Genomic DNA, 24,121 nt, shown 5'->3' with positions numbered 1-24,121 from the left:
TTTTAATAGCAATAGCCATAGTTAAAGTCAACTGTCTGTTCGAAAGATCGCGGGATCATTCATTTTTCTAGTTTTAAAGAGTCATTGTTTTGAAGCCCAGTTCAAAGTAATCTTATATTTACTTTGAGCTAATTCGCTACATAAAAGAGTCTCAAATGCTAATATGGTGTGCAAATTAGAGCTACGAATAAAAGAGTATTAACAGTGAAGCAAACTGGAATTTCCAGTTTACATGGATTGTCGAATTTGCCAACAGACTGGACAAAACGTTGACAATATCCAAAATTAGAGAATTTCTTAAAAGCTCTAAGGTTCATGTAGTGATGCTCGATGTCAGTTTTATAAGCTCCTTCTGTCACTTTTATCCTAACTTTTCCTCACTTTCCTAATAGTCTCCATTTTACCTCAAGATTACTTAAGTAGATTACTCTAACTTATTTAACAAAGAACCAAACGGAATTCACACATCCTTACTCACTATGAAATATCTAATGGCATACTCACACTATGCTATCTAAACTGTGCCCAGCCGCATTTCCTGGTTCGTTTCACAAGTGTGAGTACTCCGAATCTGGCTCAGGCGCGGTTCATTTGGCCGGCTCTGGCCCGGTTGGAAGAGGTGTGCCAGGGTCAGTTCGGTTGTAGTGTAAGTGTAAAGCGTGCCTGAGCCCGAAACTGAAGATGAGACGTCACTTTTAAGGGACTGTTTCATATGGATTTATTAATCATTCTTACTTTTTAATGAACACAAACTAATAGTTTAGACAACCGCGCTTCGGCACGGTTCAAGGCAACTGTGCCTAGTGTTAGTACACCCTAAGAAAACATCAGAAGCTAAATTGTGCAAGTGGAAAAAAAATATGCAGACTATATTTCTAAATATATTGAGCGATATTTTGACTATTTTTTATGAAAATATGAGCAATGGTTGTTAAAACAAACAATGTTTCCCAAAACCACAAGGAGTAAATCACACTAAATGTTCAATTTTGAGTAAACTGCAGGTCAAAATTTGACAAAAAGTCACAAAAGACGTACCCAGTGTAGGTCCCCAGACGATGCCTGCTGATCGGTCTGTTGGAGTCTTCGCCATCCTCCTCATGTATTTTGCTGTGAGCATTTCCATTAACCGGCTGGAATGAAAGGTTTCTCCGCATACCTCTGGCCGCATGGTGAACTTTAAAACCCAAACCTTCTGTGCTCACTGACCGGCTCAGTCCACGTCCTGAAGATGAACTCGTCCTGTCATCAAGAGGAATCTCAAACGATATTCCATGAGCTGAAGACCTGAGATGAGGAAAAACAAACATTTATATATCTGAAGCACATACAGAGAGTAAGTGATAGAAATTTAGTGATACAGTAGGTACACACCGTTTCTCTTTAGGCCATGTCCCTACACATCCATCCACATATGACATGGAGGACGACCGCCTGATAACTGCTGAAAGAGAAAGAAATAAGCATTAACTTTACCAAAATATCAATTAAATGTTTACATAAAAAATGGTATTAAAGGGTCACGAAACACCAAAACACATTTTTTGAGCTGTTGACAGTCGTATATGTGTCCCACACTGCTAAAAACACTATTAGGACACATATATTTCGCTAAAAAGTGTAAATTGGTTGTTTTTGCGTTATTTCAAGCAAAATCGTACTTCCGGTTTGAAACGAATTTTTGAAGCTGCGTCACGGTCATGACATAATAGCATTGTATTCCAGCGTGCAGACTGGATGTCTGTGCCAAAGTGTGTCTTATTACGTCTTACAGTGTGATGCATTAATGCATGAGTAGGGCTTGGTTCAAACCGATCAGCACGCTCTATTGTGCAACTTCATTAAGAGTTACCACGTTGTATTGGCAAAACAAGCGTGAAGTGTTGCTTTTATAGTTTGCTACAGTTAAGTTTTGTTTTCATTTTCTCTCTGTGAGAGCGCAGCTGGAGTCACGCATGGATTACAGTGTACGCGACGCTCGACAACAATAACTTACGTGTCTAAGGAGGAACATTGTTTACCTGAGAGCTGTTCTCATCTGCAAACGCTGAGATCCGGATTCGCTTGTAGTATTCTCTTAATAAAGACGCGGCTCTAGTTGCTGGTGATTGTCCTGTCTCTACAGATTTGTAAGTGAGCGACCAGTGCTCTTTGTTTATTCAGTTTGTTCGTATCGAACTAACTATTGCACCGAGTGTAAACATGTTAGCACCACAACCAAACTTTAACCTCGTGTAGGATTTTCACCGCATTTTGTGACCAGAATAACGCACGCGGCTTTCTGACACTACCTGCTGTGTGCATCTAAGTTTCCGGGAAATGCTGAGGGTTTTTTTTCCTCTCATTCGCCGTGTAGTATCAAACATTGCATGAAAAATACACGCTTAAAGCAGTTCCTCAAATCAAATATCTCGTTTGTCGCGATGGGCATGAATGAACTTCCTGGATGAAAGAGCCAAACTGCAGTTAAAGTTCACCATTTAATAATTTGGCAAATAATTTGACTACAGATGTCCATATAAACACCATCACTTTCTCCCGTATATGTGTTTGTGTGTGTGTGTGTTTTGACTCTGAAACACGCACGTGCCCAAATAGACACTCCCACACCATCCCACTTTAGTTCCTATGACACTCCCCCCTAAACAGAGCTGGACACGCCCACTTTTCTGACTTTTTCCAGAGTAGAGGTGTGAAAACACACTGCTGAAACGAGGGGGTTTCATGGCCCTTTAATTGTATTCAAGTATTGCTGTAAATTAGGGCTATTCAATTGACCCCCGAGGCAATTTGTTCCAGCCCTCCAAATAGTGTGACCCTCAAAAACAAATTTAGTTCAGTAGAAAACAGCCGCAATAAGTATGAAGTGACATGCGTCTGTTTAATACAGCACAAGCTACAGTTGAAGGCTGCGCAGAGAGTGAGTCAGTGAGTGGATGTTTGTAGAGAAGGCCTTTTGTACGATGCACTGATATCTATAATAGGGATGCAATGATTAGCCGATTTCACTATTAACCGCTTTAATTCGTCGCGGTTAATTAATCGTAAAGGCTTCTCAATGCTGCGTTTCTGTTGCACGGAACAAAACTGCTGCAACTGAACAAAGTTATGCCAACTGTGCGCTAATTTAAACTTCTAAGCCTATACCAAGGCTAATACGCACACACATTGGATTAACTATAGAAGGGGGCCATTCACATATCACGTCTTTTCCACACGCGAGTTTGTTTATTCAATGTAATGTAAACAAAAGATGTGTTAGACGAATTATTACAAATTATTAAAATTATTACGTATGTATGAACGCAGATGATAACAACAGTTCATTAAAATACTTAGCTTATATATAGCTTCAATTTACATTAAACGTGATAACCGTGAGACCAGGATTATTCTTCAGACTATAATCGTTCAACCAAATTCTATAACTGTTGCGTCAGTTTTAAAACATAACATATGAATGTGTCTGAATGTAGAAGAAGCCTACTTGAGCTTTGCACTGATTTTGTTGCGCTTTAAAATGCAACATTTGAAGATGTTTGTAAAAAAAAGCCACATTGTACAATACAGTGATGTTATGTGGTTTAAAAATATAACATTATAATTGGATGTAGAACAAGCCAATGTGGGTGTCTTAAGGAGCAAAACTACCACATATGGGCTTTTATATGCTGTTGTGTCATCACTTATATTGCAAGTCATATCTCTCTGGCCCCTCATTTGGGATGCTTTTCATGAACTGGTCACATGATAAACTAATTGAATAGCCCTGCTGTAAATAAAACCAACTACTAGAGTCAAGTTTTAGCAGTTGAGCTACAAGATACACACAAAAATCAACAAAGAGGCCTGCTTGAAATATGAAATAATGACTCAAATAATGATTTTCAGAAGTCTTACCTGAGCTATCATTGTTAGGTTGCGACCTAAGAGAGAAAATAAATTTGAGTATGAAACCAGATTTAAAACTCACAATCATTTTCTTTCTGCAAAGCTCACACTAAAGACAAACCTAGATTGCTCAGGACTGCCTGGTCTGTGGATTAGGTTCTGTTTGGTTATGGGAGCCATTTTATTGGACTGGGATGAGTCAGAAGCTTTAAAAGAAAAAGAAAAGATATAAACAAACTATGGGTCAATAAATTGCATGACATGTACATAGAGATATCATAATATCTATTTGTTGCATGATATATTGCACCAAAATTTATCGCAATGAACAATATTATTGTCATTTTAAGGCCTTTTTATGCCACTCATTATATACGTAATGCCAGAATGACAATAAAATATCATCATGATGCATGTACACTCTTACAAAAAACACATAATATTTTATTCTTAAGAATTTAGCATTTTAACAATTGAATAATTAGGCGTTGGAATCAGAATGTGAAAATGCATTCTAAATAATCAATATTAAATATTAACTAAAAAAAGAGCAAGGAAAAAAGTAACACCGGCACCGCCAATAGATAGAGATGTTGCTAGAATTAGTGCGATATATATTGCATCACCAAAAATTATTAGGGTCATGTCCATGTTTTATGCAATAAGTTGATATATTGATTAATCTGACAGGCCTACATGTACAGTAAGCATGAAATCACCCAATGTGAGTGACATTACCTTTGGTATTAACAGTGCGGGGCTGAACAAAAGACGGTTTTACAACTTCACACCACCAGAACAGCTCTGCCATAAACACAAGGTAGTTGCTCTGAAAACACACACATTAAAATAAGTAATTAAACAATTATTCAGAACAAAACCCATACAGAGAAGATCGGGCAGATTCTTATAGAGTTCCCAGTCTTTCATAAACAGCCAATCCAAGGACTTCCAAGGACTTTTAAAAGCACTGTTAAATTCAAATCAAGCACCATTGTAATTCACACCTCCAGCAAGTGTAGCACCATGAAAGTACTTAACAATTCACTCACACTTACCATTTACATCATGTGTCATTTTCAAAAAAATAAGACCATTTTAAACCATCATGTTCACAGAAACTCAAAACTGTCAGATTCAAATGCTGTTCCTTAAAAATATTTATAAAACTTGCATTATTTGTCACAGTTCTTGCAGAAAGTTTTAAAGTACTTTCAAGGAGCATGGGAACCCTGCTCTTAAATCAAGACATTTTTACACAATCTCTTATTTAAAAAAAAAAAAAAAGTAAAATGTGGGTGATTTTCTGCTCTTGTAATGCTGCTCTGCAACCGCAAGGTGTCAGTGTTCTATTATAGCCTGTAACGGAGTCCTGAATATTATTTAATACAGCAATGTTGCACACTACACACTGTACATGTAATTTATACTGCATAATGGAATAGTTCCCCTCAAACTTTAAATTCTGTCATCATTTACCCATCCTTGTTCATAACCTTCATGAATACATTTTTTTCTGCACAAAACACATACACACAAAAAAAGATATTTGTTAGAATATAATGGCAGCTGCCACCTATTGACTTTCATAGTCGGGAAAAAAATACTACGGAAGTCAGTGGGTACCAGCTACTATACAAACAGCATGTTCTTTTGTGTTCAGCAGAAACTCATAAAGCTTTGAAACTACACAAGGGTGAGTTAATAGTGAGCTCATTTTCATTTTTTGGGTGAACTATCCCTTTAAGTAATAGTAAGGAGGGTCATGTGATCTAAATATGGCGGCAGTGAAGCCTAGATTATGATCACAATATAGGGGCCACAACATGAAAAGTCATGTTCTGTTGTGACAAGCATATGTTTACTACTGAAATTGAAAATACTATTGGAATTCTGTAATGACAGAGGAAAATAAGCGTTTACCCTAATACAGAGCGGTTATTGAAAGCAACAGTGCAGCAGCCATGAAAAGAGTCTCTTACAGTACATTAGAGGGTGTTCTGACCCAAAAAAGATAAACAAAGCAACTGGGACAGCCTGACACGAACAGAACAGACCAAGCACTCTCTGCTCAGTTATTCAGTCCTGACACCTTTATTCCGCCATAGTTGGTTAAACTCTGAAAAAGAACTCATTTAGAGCAATCACAACATTTTAAGCCAGACTGACCGAAAAACTCTGAATAAGCTTTGTGTTATGCTAAGAACATGTGATTGGTTGAATGTTTTAAACACGGTTTACATAACAGACCAAACATTCATGAACCCCAGTTTGGAAAAATGTAACACAATTCTTAAAAAAGTATGTTTTGAAGTGTGAGGTAACGGCTGCGCATGGACTGTGTTTATCTTGACAAACTGCTTAGCCAATATAACTGTCTGGCAGAGCTTAAACACACGCACACACACACAAACCATCACTCAGTCTATCCAAACGGTCAGATTTAAAACATGCACTGCTTGTCTTTTCTTTCATGCACCAGCCTTGCTGAAGTTCCAACTAATTCTCCAGTAATCACTCATTCATTATAGAGTCAAAATAAAAAAAAAGGAAAAGCAGTGGAAAATTACCAGAGAAAGGGCCCAGATTCTGTATCCTGGAAACCATGTAAGATTGCAACAATAAACAAAATGAGAAACACATCCTACTCAATGTGTTGAAATGTCTGAGAACTAGTTAGTGAGCTTTGAAAATTCTGCTTCTATCTTTTATATCATAAGTTAACAAGTCGGTGAGCATATACCTTATGTATTTAGCATTTTAGGCATGTGGACATGGTCAAGTTGATCTGCTGCAGTTCAAAACTGAGCATCAGAATGGGGAAGAAAGGTGATTTAAGTGTCTTTGAACGTGGCATGGTTGTTGGTGACCGACGGGTTGGTCGGAGTATTACAGAAACTGCTGATCTATTGGGATTTTCACAGAGAATGATCTAAAAAATGAGAAAATATCCAGTGAGCGGCAGTTCTGTGGGCGCAAATGCTTTGTTGATGCCAGAGGTCAGAGGAGATTGGCTAGACTGGTTCTAGCTGAAAGACAACAGTAACTCAAATAACCACTTGTTACACCCGAAGTATGCAGAAGAGCATCTCTGAACACACAACATGTCCAACCTTGAGGCAGATGGGCTACAGTAGCAGAAGACCACACCAGGTGCCACTCTTGTCAGCTAAGAACAGGAAATGGAGGCTATAATTTACACAGGCTCATCAAAATTGGACAATAAAAGATTGGAAAAATGTTCCCTGGTCTGATGAGTCTCGATTTCTGCTCCAACATTCGGATGGTAGGGTCAGAATTTGGTATCAACAACATAAAAGCATAGATCCATCCTGCCTTCTATCAACTGTTCAGGCTGGTGGTGGTGTAATGGTGTGGGATATTTTTTTAGCACACCTTAGGCCCAATTGAGCATTGTGTCAACACCACAGCCTACCTGTTATTGTTGCTGAACATGTCCATCCCTTTATGACCACATTTTACACATCTTCTAATGGCTAATTCCAGCAGGATAACACGCCATGTCATAAAGCACAAATCATCTTAGACTGGTTTCTTGAACTTGACAATGAGTTCACTGTACTCAAATGGCCTCCACAGTCACCAGAGCTCAATCCAATAGAGCACCTTTGGGATGAGGTGAAAAGGGAGATTCACATCATGGATGTCCAGCCGACAAATCTGCAGCAACTGTATGATGCTATCATGTCAATATGTAATAACAATATGTAATGTAATAATGTGGCCGGTGACTGTATGTATGTATGTATGTATGTATGTATGTATGTACACACACACACACACACACACACACACACACACACACACACACACACACACACACACACACACACACACACACACACACACACACACACACACACACACACACACACACACACACACACACACACACACACACACACACACAGTTGAAGTCAGAATTATTAGCCACACTTTGAATTTTATTTTCTTTTTTAAATGTTTTCCATATTATGTTTAACAGAGCAAGGACATTTTCACAAAAAAAAAAACATTTTAAGGACAAAATTATTAGCCCCTTTAAGCAAATTTTTGTTTTGATAGTCTACAGAACAAAGCATCATTATACAATAACTTGCCTAGTTACCCTAACTTGCCTAGTTAACCTAATTTACCTAGTTAAGCCTTTAAATGTCACTTTAAGCTGTATAGAAGTGTCTTGAAAAATATCTAGTCAAATATTATGTACTGTCATCATGGCAAAAATAAAATAAATCAGTTATTAGAAATGAGTTATTAAAACTATAATGTTTAGAAATGTGCTGAAAAAAAGACCTCCTCTATAAGCCATGCAACTAGATCCCTGCAAATTACGCAGGACAAGAAATTTAATATATCATTTTTAGTTTGAGGTTTGTTCACGTAAGTGCAAACATTTAAGGATTAATTACTAAGTAAGAAAACCAAATGTATAAAATGAGAAAAATCGACATGGCACCACATCAAAACATCTCAACATAATAAATACAGTTGAAGTCTGTATTATTAGCCTCCCTGTATGTTTTTCCCCAGTTTCTGTTTAACGGAGAGAAGATTTTTTCAACACATCCAGAATAAGTAGAAAAAATATGATAGGAAATACAGTGAAATTTTCCTTGCTCTGTTAAACATCATTAGGGAAATATTTGAAAAAGGAAAAAATGTTGTATATTGTAATACTGTATACTGATCAGATATAAATCCATCAATCCTTATTTCAGTAAAAATGATCAAGCGTGTGTATGTCAGGTTTACCTTGATGGTGCTGGAGGCATAGAGCATGTCCTCCAGGGTGAAGTGACAGCAGTTGTTGAGGTTTTCTCTGCAGAACTCCTGGATCAGCTGGAGATTGTACAGACTGTCAGCCAATGACATCGTTTCTTTGATGCAGACATCTGGACGGGGAGGAAACAAACACATGACAGCCAATATTATTATGAACTGATCTAAGGGGGTGGAGTCAGGGCACAAGCAGAAACCAATGGAGCGTGTAAAAGGGCAGGAACAAAACATGTGATGTAATTTGTGCAGAATCCTAAAAGAGTCACGGGGTGGGGATGTGTTTATGTTTGAATAACTGCTCCTCTGTTCTCTGTCAAACTTACATTCACGCACTCCTACTCGCTCCGTCTGTTACTTTGCCTTCCACCCCCACACAATACAGAATAATAGCTCAAACTTGTCAGTTTTAACTCCCATTCCTAACAGACTAGGTTAATAATAAAAGATTATTTAGATTTATTTAAAATCAATAAAGCTTCTGATTTACAAACAAGTTTCTAGTAAACAGGCTAGAAGCGACTTCCATTACATCACTAAGTCAATTTAAAATAAAATAAAAATCTGTGTCCATCAGGTGGCTCTTAATATCTAAATGCTGTTCTTGTGCTGTAATGAGGAGCAAGATTAGTAGATAATGTAATTTTCCTGGTGTTGTGTCTTGGTGAAGTGTGTGTCTGTTATCTATAGGGCCAGATTATGGGCTGTCTATTTTGTTGAAGTTTATCTGTAGAGGCCTCTGCTGAAGGGTTGTACTCTTTTGACTTAAAGTACAGTTAAGTGAGTGGGAACACACTGCCTCATACAAATTGTCATTAAGTAGGCCACTTAATTAATACTAATAATTTAATGTCATGGCCTATTATTCAGCACATAAATGCAAGTCAAGGCATTTATATTTATTCCAAATGCAAGTCAACTTTGCATACCCGATACCGGGTTCGTGATGTCATTTACTTACCCTTTTTTTTATTTTAAAGGTCCGTACTGGCACAATACCCCCATAAGTGGTTCCGTTCTCCCATCAATTGTAATAGAATAACTTTTACATAGATTATGATAGAGACATTTTTCTTTTTTCCTATGATTACTGACATGTGCAGGAACCAACACAATTAATTACATCAACCTAGATCACACAGAGCCTAAAGGGTACACTTTCGAGTTTGAGATTACCAAAAAAAAAAGTGCCTTGTGTGTTATGAAACAGACAACATTTACAATTACTTTAATCACTTTCAACAGTGTTTTATGAAAACTCAAAGGGTTTTATTTTAAAATGATACAACATTTTTTGCATTAATTTGGGATTTGGGAAGCTTTTGAATGTGGGTAGGCAGAATTCAGGTAAAACCCCCAAAATAGCACTTGACTTTAAGGTTAAAAGTTATATTTAAGAACTTTTTAATATCACACAGAAGGAAATTTAAGACCAACTTCATAGTGCAAAATTTGCAAAAAAGCAAGCATCATTCTAAATTCTATAAACATGCATATACATTTCATATAAACCTTAAAATAATAATATTATTATTATTATTATTATTAATAAATATTTCTAAAAAAAATTCTAACAAATATTTTATATCAGTTACCTTACACTGCATTTACAACACTAACAAAACATGATCTTCCAATGTCAATAACTTATACCTACTATTAAATTAAATATAACAATATTTTATATATATTTTTTCTGTTGTTTATCAAATACTTATTTTCTGATTTTCTTGTTTTGGTAAAGCATTGGCTGACAACTTTGACGTGACTGATGTTTTTCTCTCTTTAAACAATTAAGACTGATGTCTATGGCGGTTCATTCCGCTGTGGTAACCATTAAAAATAGAGACTAAGCTGAAGGAATGAACTGCCCTTCCTCTACCTAACCAATTTATCAAAATAAACAAAAAAATAGATTTTTCTTGTTAGTTTTATACGTAAATGGAATCAAAAGATCAATCATATTTTTTTAAATGCCTTTTTCTTATAGAAATCCTGGATTCAAAAAATTTAATACGCTTGACACTGCTTGTCTGTTTACATAAATGACATAACCGTTCATACTTTTGTGCATAGCTTGACATTAAGCCTTGTCATGTGCTTGTCCTTTGAAAAATTTTAATTTGCTTCTATATATACAAGTTCAGGTGGCACAGTGGCTCAGTGGTAGCAAGAAGGTCGCTGGTTTAAGTCCCGGCTGGGCTAGTTAGCATTTCTGTGTGGAGTATATTCTTCCTGTTTTGGCATGGGTTTCCTCTAGGTGCTCTGGTTTCCCCCAGTCCAAAGACATGCAGTATAGATGAATTGGATAAACAAAATTGGCTGTAGTGTATGAGTGTGTGTGTGTGTGTGTGTGTGTGTGTGTAAATGAATGTGTATGGGTGTTTCCCAGTACTGGGTTGCAGCTGGAAGCATAATCTGCTGCGTAAAACATATGCTGGAATAGTTGGCAGTTCATTCCACTGTGGCAACTCCTGATAATCAGGGACTAAGCCAAAGAAAAGTAAATGAAGGAATGAATGTTCATGTTCTATTTAAAAGCTCATAAATCAGCAAATCTGCCAGCATCCTTGAATTTTTTAAATTGTGGGGCCATTTTGATAGGCCTCACAAGAAAAATAATCCATAAATCTTTGTTAAAAAAAAGTACTTAACTATCCCATTCCACTTGATTTTTTTTTCAATTCACCCACTGCTTATACATATAAATAGATCTCAAACAGATAGATAGCACAAAGCATCTATGGGAAAGTTTAAACATTTTAAGTGGTGCACATCACAAAAAAGATTCCTCCAGCAGTACTGTACCTTCCAGTGGCACAGCATCAGGACAGTAAAAGTGCAGCAGTGCACCCAGAGCACATCCATCCGTGTTGTCCTTCATGAGACTATCCACCAGAGGGACACAAAGAGCTGAACGAATTTTAGAATCATCTTTTCTGTAACGCCCCTGTGGTGGATTACATACACAGAATGGTTTACATGACAAAAATATTTCAAATAGAAATGCATTATATCCAAAGTAAACTAAAGAGTTTTGATTCCGTTAACTCAAAAACACAACCAAGAAGTACAATACAAATAGTAACAGGACTAATGTGAATACGGCAGAAAAATTGCAGTTAAAGCCAGATGCAAAACAAAATCTGACATTGTATTATGTGTATAATCAGTAGAAAACGTGGCAATATGTGATCTCATTTATTTAAAAAAGCTTTAGCTGTGGTGAATTGCTAATAGATGCTTATTCACAAGGACTTTTTAGACTTTATGTTCATTTAATATAGTGGTTAACATACAGTATCAAAGTATTATTTACTTTTTTGACTCATACAAGCTTGTCTGCTAATATGAGCATTGACTTAATGGATATCAAGTGTTATTTTAGGGTGTTTGAACTAACCATGGCTAAGGTGGGGCCAAAATTATAAAGGCAGGTACACAATAAAACTGGTTTGCTGACATTTACAGAAGCGTACAACACAGGGCTTCAGCTGTGATTTGTATTGTATCATGACAGCACCCAGTAATGCAAAAATGGACGACTTCTAGCGTAAGTACTGCTTCTTTTTCTATTTTTTTTCTCTATGACATACACTAATATGTAGACTGCAGTTCTATTTAAAATCTTATTTCTTATATTTAACATTAATCTTAATATTTAAAAACAGATATTCCTTATAACCAGTTTACAGACCTTTTTTTGTTCAACACTGAGCAAAAAATATTGCACAGTATACAGTATCTCTGTTGGTCTTTTTACACATTCTACAACTCAGTTTAATGTAAATAATGTGCTGCGCAATATAATTAGTTTCACATTGTGCAGCTAATATACCACTAGTAAAATCGGACCAGTATAATATTCCATGTAAATATAATACGTGTGAAAACAAAAGAAGTGAAACAGACTCAAATTCCTTAAAATTTGTAATTTAATAAAACGTTTGGTGAACAGATCTTTACCTTTTGTACTGCACAGGTTTCCCCTATATCTGGACCTCTCTGTTCTTGGGTCAAAAGTTCTCTTAGATGTTCATTTACCTGCATAAAACATATGCATGTTGAAAAAAAAAAAAAAAAAAAACAGGATAGCATAGAGTTCCTACAGTACATATAGTAGCACCAAAACTGGTAAGATAAATCCTATAATCTCTGTTAGTGTACAGTAGGTACCGGTACCAAACTGGTAAAAAAAACAATTCTGCATATTTAAAAGACACAATTTACTCAGGTTGTTTGTGTCCTGTATAAATGTCTTTGTAGTGCTGAACATTCAGGGAAATAAAATTCAGTACGCAAACAGATCTCCTTACACATTCACTGCCATAGAGTGAAAATTAAATACTATGGGAGAAAACAGGTGTTGAGATCTGACTTGTTACTACAAATCTTTAAACTATCTTCCTTTGTGTTTAGCAGAACTAAGAAATGCATACAGGGTTGGATCAACCTGAGGGTGAGGTTACACAAATATTTTCATGACTACATAGAAAAAAAATTAACATGAACATGTGTTTCCAGTCTTCAGCGTTCATATGGAAAGGAATGGAAAACAATGAAGTTGAAAAAATTAATTACAAATGTCATTCATCTTCCAATGGTAAAATGATTAAAAAGTCAAAAATGTCCCACAATCAAATATTTGTCTCAGCGGTTCTCTGTTTAATGAAAGTGAAAAAGTAGGCTATATAAGAATGACTATCTTATATGTGTCGTCTTTGATAATATAGTAATTGATTAAAAAGTAAAACCCAAAATATGAGGAAAATAAAGATTTTTTTTCTTCTTTTTTAAATATTTCTCAAATGATATTTAGAGAATGATATTTATAGCTAGGAAATTTTCACAGTATGTCTGATAATATTTTTTCTCCTGGAGAAAGTCTTATTTGTTTTATTTTGGATAGAATAAAAGCAGTTTTTAATTTTTTAATCACCATTTTAGGGAAAATTATTAGCCCCTTTAAGCGATATTTTTTCTCGACTGTCTAAAAAAAATACAATATATTATACACAATAACGTATATACGTTATACAATAACTTGCCTAATTACTCTAACCTGCCTAGTTAACCTAGTTAAGCCTTTAAATGTCACTTTAAGCTGTATAGAAGTGTCTTGAAAAATATCTAGTCAAATATTATTTACTGTCATCATGGAAAAGATAAAATAAATCAGTTATTAGAAATGAGTTGTTAAAACTATTATGTTTAGAAATGTTGCAAAAGGCTTCTCTCCGTTAAACAGAAATTGGGGAAAAAATAAACAAGTGGTCCAATAATTCAGGGGGGCTAATAATTCTGACTTCAACTGTAAATGCCCAAAACATCATTTACTCATTTTAGGCCTACTCATAATCCTTTTACTAGCATACTTATAATCCAAGACTAATACTAAAGTCCAAGTCCAAGACTAATACTAAATGCTACTTTCGTACAATTATTAGCTTTTTTCCTCACCTATTTACTGGTTTAAAAACCATAAATTGGTCCATCTTCACCTCCTGGTGAAAAAAGCTTTCTGCAGACTATCGAACCTGCTATCTGCTATCTATTTTTTCCCTACAGTTCCCAAATGAAATGTCGAATTTTAACAGCCGAAGTTGAACCACAGAATTTATGGAAGCAAGTTTTTAAAGTGAAAAAAAAATGAACTAAAAATTGTCTTTTGAATATTATACTTCGCATTTTTAAATCAGAACTGAATGTTTTGGAAGTGAAATCTGTAAGTTGAACATGAATTATTGTATTTAAGTAAGAAATTGTGTTCTGAATTGAAATAGTCACAGCATAAACAACAAACAGCGGTGTTAAATTTCAGGACCTAAAATTACAAACCCCAGCAATTCACTAAAATGCAAGCAGTTGTTAATTAAATGTATTATTTTTTTCAGTTAGTGCTTTTCGACAAGCATTTTATTTAACTTTTTATTTCAACACTTTTGCCATTGATTTTGTTCCATATGACTCAGATCTGTCACATGTTCCTTGTGTTTTATGTTTGTCTTTGGATTTAGGTTTCTGTGCTCTGCCAAATCTGCTTTGTGACATGTTTGTGTCCACAGCTACCCTTATTAGTTACAATGGACATTCACGGACCACACCCTTTACTATTTTGTCTCTAGAATAATGAATTGGTCCCTTATATAACCAGCCTAGTGTTTCCTCTATCTGTTGTGAGTTGTGGTGCTGCACTTTGTGACTATCCCGATGTGCATTCAGCCAAAGCCTGTTAGACTATGTGAGATTTATCAATCACAAAACTTCTAATAAATGTGCATCTGTTGTCATAAGTGTACTCGCTCACATACAAACATCTGCTTTTTACCAATTTGCATATTATTCTTCCTAATTAATATTCGAAAATAGAATGAGTATGTCCCAAAACATACCACGTTGAATAGGATTCCTGGATGGTCTAGTAATTTCAGTAGAAATTGTGAGAACCATTCATACTCCCAGCTACTAATATAACTTACAATACATTCCGTGTTGGATGTGAATTCAATAAGAACTACAAATGTGGGTAAAAAGTGTTAAACTAAAACGGTCCATTATTGAAGTATTAATATGTCCCCAAGCTTGCATAGTCTCCTGTTACGCACTCAAAAGTACTTATTTTTTCTTAAAATAAAAAGTACATATTTTAAGATGAATTAGGTGAATTTTTCCTAGTACTGAGTTGCGACTATTTCAGATGCACTAGCTACTAAAACTTACTGTGAGTGACCAGGAAAAATATTAAGGCGCACTTGTGCGACTGACTCGATCGAAGCTTAAAAAACTACAACTCCCAAATACCCTTATATGCACTTTACCCATCGTCTGTAATTTGCAGCCACAACCACTACATTTGGCGCAACAAACTTAATCATAGCGGTCAAATGACTTCTGCCTACCTAAATACACAATTCAGACTCAAAGTAAATTTAGGGAGAATTTTCTGATGAACAGAGTTGTTTAATCTCGATCCTTGTCTCTCACGCATACAGTTTACACACTGTGTTTCCATAGCTAGTTACTGGTTAAATTATATGCTTATGGGTTTCTTGCTGCATTGTTCATTATTCATCTGTGTATATACTCTTCGCAAATATTTTCCAATTATTAGGTTCTTTGTCTTTCCCTTTTATAATGTCATTTGTAATATAACCATCATTTGTATCAAATTTAACCATGTTTAAAGATTATTATTATTGTTAATCCATTCAGGATATCTCTGTACATTGCTGCATTCATCTTTCCCTCTATCCTGACTAGTTCCTCCAGTTCCTGGAGCTCAGACAGAGTGATCATCAGGCTAATGATCACCTCCCTGACTAAGGCCCTTCTCCCCTGAACACTCATCTTAGATGTCCGGCCAGCTTTAGAATGTTTCCTGGTGGTTTCAAACATCTTCCACTTACGGATGATGGAGTCCACTGTGCTCACTGGAACTTTCAGAGCAGCAGAAATATTTCTATAACCTTCCCCAGCCTTGTGCCTCGAGACAATCCTGTCTCTGAGGTCTACAGACATTTCCTTTGTCTTCATCCTTGGTTTGTGCTTTGACATGCACTGTCAATCCTGGGACCTTATATACACAGGTGTATGCCTTTTCAAATCATGCCCAATCAACTTAATTTACCACAGGTGAACTCCAATTAAGCTTCTGAAACATCTCAAGAATGATCCGTGGAAAAGGAATGTACCTGAGCTCAATTTAGAGCTTCACAGCAAAGGCTGTGAATAGTTATGTTCATATGGTTTTTTATTTTTCATAAATTTGCAACAATTTCAAAAAATCTTTTTTCACATTGTCATATGGGGTATTGTGTGTAGAATGTTGAAAAAATAAATAAATTTAATCCATTTTGGAAAAAGGCTGTAACACAAAAAAAGTGAAGCGCTATGAATACTATCCAGATGCACTGTATGAACAAACTATTATGCAATATATCTTTCATAAAAAGACACTCCTCTGCAGCACTCCAGCCATCTGCTTTTTAATCTAAGTTTGCATACTGTATATTACACCCCTCTGCATGTAAAGTCTTTATTTGTATTTATTTGTATGTTTCAGCATGGCGACAAATCAAAACACAGAACATCATCATCGAGTGGAGGAGTGGACAAGAGAGCAAGTTCGTTACTGGCTGACTGAGGTGATTAAAGTGGATAAAAAATATGCAGACAAGCTGTATGAAGAAGAGGTATCTGGAGAAGAACTGGTTTGTTACCAACCTAAACATTTACAGGAACTTGGTATAAAGCATGGACCAGCTGTAAAGATTATCACACGGCTGGAGATGTTGAAGGACCAACAAAAATCACATTCTTCTGACCATTTGCTAACAATGAACACAGAGGCCAGCCTAGACACAACAGTAGAGAACAAAGACAAAATTTTAACTAACCAAACACAAAAATCGAAAAATACTGACAAAAGAAAATCACAAATAACAGAAGCTAGTAGATCCAAGTCCATAGAAAATGTAGCAAATTTTGGAAATGATTTGGTGAAAAACATCAGTCAAAATAATCAGATGGAAGCTTCAAAATCAAATGAACACTTAGGGTCAACCCCTTCACAAAATAATTGTATTCCACTTTCAGAAAAGTGTACATCATTGAAAGAAACAAATTCAACAGTAACAACAGAGTCAAATGACTCAAAAACATTAGCTGAAAAAGAAAGTTATTTGGGGAACTCTGGATCCTTACAGCACTCATGTAGTCTCTATCCATTTGATCAGAGCTCTGCTTCTCACCGATACATTCAAAACTACATATTGCCACCAGAGACTGGACCAGGTAATCTGATTGATCCAGTTCACGAGTATAAGTTTATGGGCAGAACAGATGATATAACCGTGATGAAGAAGAAGTTCAATAAAGAAGTGTTTCGCTTTGCTGCTGGCTGCATGAACAGCCGCACTAACGGAACCATCCACTTTGGTGTAGCTGACTCTAAAGATTCCAACTATGTTCATGGAGAGATTATTGGGGTCAGTGTTGACAAGAAGGATGCTATCATTGATCATTTTAATCAGGGCATTAAACAATACTTTGAAGAACATACAGAAAAAGCCAAGGCGTGCATCAGACAACCACGCTTTGTAGAAGTTCTCTGTCCTGACGGCACTCTATCTGGAAAATATATCATAGAGGTGGATGTTGTACCATCCCACACCATAGTTAATGGAAAGCAGTTTGAAATCCAGACTCTCGATGAAGAAAATAAATGGAAAAAGAGCAAAGGAAAGTCACTGTTCATAAGAGATGGAGCTGCAACTAGAGATATTTATAAAATTGGGAATCCAAAGGACTTGAATTATGAACTGACGCGAATAAATGAACAAATAAATGTTCTGGACATGAGGAGGAGGGAGGCAGAAAAGAGACCCGACAGCAAAAGAACATCAAATCAAGGGGAAAAACTGAAGAATCTGCTGACATGTGGAGGAAACAGACTGAATCATTATGATTATTTCATCATTGTAACAAACAAAAGTCACTCTGAACAACTGCAGCATCTTCAGTTCATGACAACCTTAAAATTGTTCTGTGTGCTGGACTTTGATCCAGATTCAGTAGTAAATGGATCCTGCCACAACTACAGAGATGTCCGAGTTGCAAACCTTCACAAACCTAATCAGTTCCATGGGGATCCAAGAACTGTCGCCAACAACCTCAACTTGTATAAACAAACAAGTTGGGTATTTTGTAATGGTAGAGAAGATCTCAATACTGAAACTGACAGACCACTTCGACCAAAAGAATGGCTAATACAGAAAGCTGGAGAAGTGCAAGACATGATTTCTTTTCTCTGCAACCCCGACACACTTCCTAGAGGGCGATTCTTAGTCATATTTCTCCTCCTCTCCACTGCCGAGGCTATGAACGAACCAATATTTGAAACATTTATGTCGTTTTATAAAAACCTTGGTGGTACAGATAGCATTTTAAGTATTTGCACTTCCAATGTTTCATTTCAAAAATGGAAGGATTTCATTCATGCCAGGTGTGAACATGACATCAGTCAGCAGAGTATATATGACCTGGAGCTTAGCGAAATCAATGGCACGATACTAAACCTGGGACAGAACAAGCAAAATGCACAGAGACTTCTTCCATCTGCAGAGGGCAGTTCAGTGATTCTGCAGAAGAAAGATGAAGACCTCATGACATCCCTTGATGTCCTCTGTGAGAATGAATGTGAAAATGAATATGACGAGAGCTCTGCAGAATTTGAAGAGTTTAAAATTAAAACAGAGTCCGAGTTCTACAGGGGAGGCAAAGTCAAATGGTGGAACTTTTACTTCTCAGAGCAACCTGCAGCAAAACCGTTCATAAAGAGAGACAAACACTCAAAACTCGAGAAAAGTATCAGATCTCAAATCAAAGATCCCACAAGTACTTGTGTCATGGTGAATCTGTTCCATCACCCCGGATGCGGAGGCACCACCATGGCCATGCATGTGATGTGGAATCTCAGAAAAGAATTCAGATGTGCGGTGTTAAAAGACAACACCGTTTCAAAGGACGAAGTGGCCAAACATGTTGCTCATTTGATGAAGTGTGGAAAAAGTGAGCAATCCTTAAAAACACCAGTCCTGCTACTAGTGGAAGATTCAGAAGAAACAGAAAACACAGTTGAACTTCAGCACTCTTTGAGAAAATTTACAAGAGAAACAGGAGCATTTGTCATCATCTTAAACTGTATACGCACAAAAACGCCAAAAGTTAGGTACTACAATACTGTCATTGAAAGTGAGTACATTACAGCAGCGCTATCTGACAATGAAAAACGTGCTTTTGAAATGAAGCTTAAAGAACTTCAAGAAATAAAGTCTTTCACAACTGAGAACTTCTACAGTTTCATGATCATGAAATCAAATTTTGACACTGAATATGTTGAAAATGTTGCATCTAACATTCTGAAAGATTTCAGAGTTGAAAGCAAACAAGCACGACTCTTCTGCATGCTGGCTTTACTTAATACATATGTGCCTGAACCAGCCATTTCAAGATCTTTATGTGAAGATTTTCTAGGTATAAAATGTGCATTGTGGGGAAGAGAATCAGTGCTGGAGAAAATGGAGCCCTACTCCTGTTTGTTGATTGATTTCGAGGCAGAGGAATATGGAGGACTTAAAGCAATTCGCTTTGTTCATCAGAACCTTGCAACAGAATGTGTGAAACAACTAGAGGAGACACATAACTGCTCTAAGGCTGAAATAGTACTAGAGATGTTGCATTGTGATGCCCTTTTTAAAACATTTGCAGTAAAGGATGTTCTTGTTCAGTCCATCAAATGCATGCTGATCACTCGTCAACGCAAGACAGAAGACAATGAGAAAGACACTCTGTTTTCACCTTTGATAGAAGACATAAACTCAGGAAAAGATGGATTGAACAAAATCCAAGAAATCTTTATTGCAGCATCAGAAAGATTCAATAAAGACTTCACAATACCTCAAGCTCTAGCAAGGCACTTCTACCTGAATGAAAAAAACTTTACTGATGCTAGAACATGGGCAAACAGTGCGAAAGCAATCAAAGAAAACTCCTACACTTTAGATACGGTTGGACAAGTTGCTAGAAGTGAATTAAAACATAAGATTGAGTGTAAAAAGCAGGAGAAGAAACCATGCTCAGCTGAAGACTTGAATGATTGTCTTGAGTTAGCAAGCACAGCAACCAAAGCTTTCAGAAGAGCTCAGAGCTTGGCAAAGACAGATGATGTTCTTGAAAGTGAACAAGAACTACACAGAAAGTTGAGCCCATATAATATATCTGGCTACATGGGTGAGATTGACACAGCCATGATTGTTTTTGACATCATCAAAAAACTGGAACTCTTTGAGAAAGGTGATCCGATGAAAGACCATTACATCCAGAGCTTCCTCAAAGGAAAAATGCCTTTTGAAAACATTCAGTTCTCTATAAAAGAATCCAGCAGTGAATATGCTGTGGTTCTTAAGGACTATGAACATTTTCTGAAATCTTTAAAACCACAGGTGAAAGAGGCATTTGACTTCCTTGAAATTTACTTCACTTACATGAGAGAAAAGAGAGTTGATGATGGAAAAGATATAAAGAATCGTAAAAAACTCTCTGCACACTACCAAAACTACATTGCATTATTTTGCTCATCAGCAGAAGAAAAGCAAACAGAGAGAAATCAAAAACCAAAACTGAGTTTGAATATGAAAATTGAGGAGTATCGAATGTTCCTGGAGGAAAGCAGAGCAGACATTTTCCCAGGTCTTCTCAGGTTTGTTGAGGATAGGAATGAGACAGTAGAAATGATCGCTGAAAAATACTCATTCATACTTGAGAGTTCTGCCATCAAAACTATAAAGGACAAAACAAATCATCTGCTTGCACATATCATACTTAAGTTGATTTGGCCAAAATCAAAACTAGCAAAATCCACAGAGGACCTCAATGTGCTTTTAAAAGATATTCTGCAAGAGGTCAGTACACAGCACCAACATCCAGAGCCGTTTTATCTGGCCATACTCTTGCTCTGGCCAGGAAGAAATGTCAACAGCAGTGGCATTAAGATTTATGTTGATAAAATCAGAAGCTCAGCAAGAAAACACCTCTCTTACATGTACAGAACAAGGTCAACCATTGCTCACTTCTTCCTGGGAAAATCTGATGGAATACAAAGACTTGTGCCAAAGGTTTTCCTTGACAGATCTATCAGGAATGTGCGGGACCGCAACATTCTTTGGCAAACAGGAGAAATCTTTAAGGAACACCCAATAACTAGCAAGCTTGTCAGAGTAAAAGGAACTATTGAGGATGGAGAGGTCTTCACAGAGTATGGTAATCTTAAAATTCCTGTGAGACCTGCATTTCTAGGTGGAGTGAGAAGCGGCTACAGCACTGAGGTAGTGTCCTTCTACATTGGCTTTGCCATGGATGGTCCACTTGCTTATGACATTCAATATGAAGATGACAGATAAATAATAAAAGAAATTATGAATGTAGAAAAATATATTTCTAGTTAGTTACATCACTATGTAGTAGGCATAGGAAGATAACCGTTTTTAAGGTATACCGCGGTTTGGACTAGTCAAGGTTTTAGAACCGCCAAAATGTTCTGTAAAACCATTTCTAAGGTATGTGTAAGATTTTTTTATTTCCTTTTTTTTTATAGGACAACAGTATCTCCAGTAGAAAAGATATCCAAAGAATCTGTTGTAATTTGTAAAGAAATCAGTGTTTTTGAAACTAAGGAAAACAGCAAGTCAATGATTCATTTGAATTATTTAGCCTGACATGTTTACTGCTCCAAAATATTTTAAATCCTTCAACAAAAAAAAATATTTTGTTCTAAAGGGGAAAAATGTTGTCTTTAACCCAGACATTTACAAAGAATATATTTTAGAGCAGTAATCACAATACTGTGAAACCATGATATTTCTATCCAAGGTTATCATACCGTCAGAATCTTATACTGGCCCATGCCTACAATGTAGTATAAAAATATGTCTTCATAATGAACATTAATCACAGATTTAAGTTTCTTCGCAAACAAATTTACATGTGGCAGTGTTAATTTCGTTGACGAAGACAATGACGAAAAATATTCATCAACGAACATTTTTTACAGACGAAAACTAAATAAAAACTAAATAAAAAGTCAGATACGATGACGAAGACGATGACGAAATTTAACTGACACTTTAGTCAACGAATAAAAACGAGAGGAAAATGTTGGGGCGGGACGAATGGAGAAGAGATCCAATAAGAACTACCCTTTTGTGGGGAAATCCAATCAGAGCGAATCTTTTGAGGGCAGGTTGATCTTGGCAAAGCCATTTTCAAAACAAAAGCCGCGGTTTTCAAGTTATGATGACGTTTGTTATACATTATATTTAGTTACACATTATACTTGGTTACAAAGCGTTGGTTAATTTAAGTTGACTTTTCTCGTTAGCAACACGCTAAAGTTTTTTTCACTCGGTCCGAGGGCAGCGTCTCATGAACAGACAGACAGAAATGTCAGAGCTTGGTCTAGGACGAAAACGAAGAATTGACATCTGGTCAAACTTCACATATGACAACAAGGACAACAAGAGCGTCTGTAAACCACGTGGAGTAAAAATCGCTGGGAAAAACACCACCAACTTGAAGCGACATTTACAGACGGCTCATCCAGAAATCCACACCAAGGTAAGCATAAACGCTAACGTTAAGGTTATCCTATAAGATAAACCACCGTGATTCTGCTAAACTTGGAAGAAAATTGAAGCTAAAGGAAATTAACTTTAAATAGTATTGATTAAACGAATTGTCTCGCTGAATTAATTAATATAAATATGTGTAAGTACTATTATAATAGATGTTGTGGTGTTATATATGACTCGACAAAAGGTGTGTGTGTGTGTGTGTGTGTGTGTGTGTGTGTGTGTGTGTGTGTGTGTGTGTGTTATATGGCAAGAAAGAAGAAAATATCACAACTTTGTATGTCATTTATATATTCTCATAGATACAGAAGATGTCTGATGACCATGGGCCAGGTGGAAATAAAGCTAGTGATGCTACTAGTACAACACAGCAGCAGGCCATCTCAGATTTCCTAAGGTCTTCAAAGTACAAGACTGAATCAAAGGAACAACAGACCAAGGAGCAGGCCATAGCTAGATGGATTGGACGGACAGGTTTACCACTCACAACAATTGAGGATGAGGACTTTGTGCTAATGATGGGGATGATAGATGGGAGACTAACAGTTCCAAAGAAAACTAAAACTAGCAATTTAATTAAAACACAGTATGAATGCTGTACTTTATCTTGAAAGAATGTCATATGCGTTTCATATAATTCAGGGACAATGCATATCTTTTTCAGGGAGCACGTATATTGTTCAGGGAGAGCAGGTCTTGTGGTTATTTTTTGTGAAAAAGACTCATGTTTTGACATGTAATAAAATGTTTTTATTACAACAATTAGATATGTGCCTGTATTCTATATATGCTTCCATATATTATATTATACTTACAATTACATGAATTATGGAGAAAAATCTGCTAATATTTGGTCTACTAAAACTAGACAAAGACTAACAGACTTAAGACTAAACTAAGACTAAAACTCTTATGATATTTAGTCAACTAAACTAGACTAAGACTAAAAGATTTCAGATGACTAAAATAGGACTAAAACTAAATGGTGTATTATTCCAAAGACTAAGACTAAGACTAAATCAGAATTTGCTGTCAAAATTAACACTGACATGTGGAAACATTTCACTAAATTATTTTGTATGTCCTGCAGATACAGAATTCATTTATAATGTTTTTTTGAAAGATTGTGTCTAAAGTGCTACTGAAAAATCTTATATAATGTGTAAATGCATGCAATGCAATTTCACATGATCCCAAATAAACATACATTCTCTTTTGACCTGCTACCATTGGTTTGTGTTGAT

At 36.2% G+C, this 24,121-nt stretch overlaps 2 protein-coding genes across 9 annotated transcripts in view; one reads left to right on the top strand and one right to left on the bottom strand.

The window, feature by feature from the left end:
* Positions 1-24,121, bottom strand: part of camsap2b (calmodulin regulated spectrin-associated protein family, member 2b) — an 84,320-nt gene that overhangs the window by 26,674 nt on the left and 33,525 nt on the right. For 4 of the 8 annotated variants that reach the window (XM_073929893.1, XM_073929901.1, XM_073929865.1 and 1 more), the window contains exons 4-11: positions 12,658-12,735; positions 11,500-11,641; positions 8,668-8,807; positions 4,630-4,720; positions 4,013-4,097; positions 3,901-3,926; positions 1,375-1,444; positions 1,039-1,287 (exon numbers count right to left, since the gene is read on the bottom strand). In XM_073929893.1, the coding sequence (XP_073785994.1) occupies positions 1,039-1,287; positions 1,375-1,444; positions 3,901-3,926; positions 4,013-4,097; positions 4,630-4,720; positions 8,668-8,807; positions 11,500-11,641; positions 12,658-12,735 (881 nt within the window). The remainder of the gene's footprint in view (positions 1-1,038; positions 1,288-1,374; positions 1,445-3,900; positions 3,927-4,012; positions 4,098-4,629; positions 4,721-8,667; positions 8,808-11,499; positions 11,642-12,657; positions 12,736-24,121) is intronic. The other 4 variants (XM_073929897.1, XM_073929906.1, XM_073929876.1 and 1 more) reach the window with 1 other exon arrangement.
* Positions 12,131-24,101, top strand: LOC101886156 (sterile alpha motif domain-containing protein 9). The gene is made up of 4 exons (XM_073929812.1): positions 12,131-12,244; positions 16,754-21,575; positions 22,666-22,863; positions 23,180-24,101. The coding sequence occupies exons 2-4, from the start codon at positions 16,755-16,757 to the stop codon at positions 23,486-23,488; spliced, it is 5,328 nt and encodes a 1,775-aa protein (XP_073785913.1). The 5' UTR covers positions 12,131-12,244; position 16,754; the 3' UTR covers positions 23,489-24,101.

This window comes from Danio rerio, chromosome 2 (genome assembly GCF_049306965.1).
Source record: "Danio rerio strain Tuebingen ecotype United States chromosome 2, GRCz12tu, whole genome shotgun sequence".
Lineage (NCBI taxonomy): Eukaryota > Metazoa > Chordata > Actinopteri > Cypriniformes > Danionidae > Danio > Danio rerio.
The sequence above is the reverse complement of the archived record's forward strand: the minus strand, read 5'-3'. Positions and strand labels throughout refer to the sequence as shown.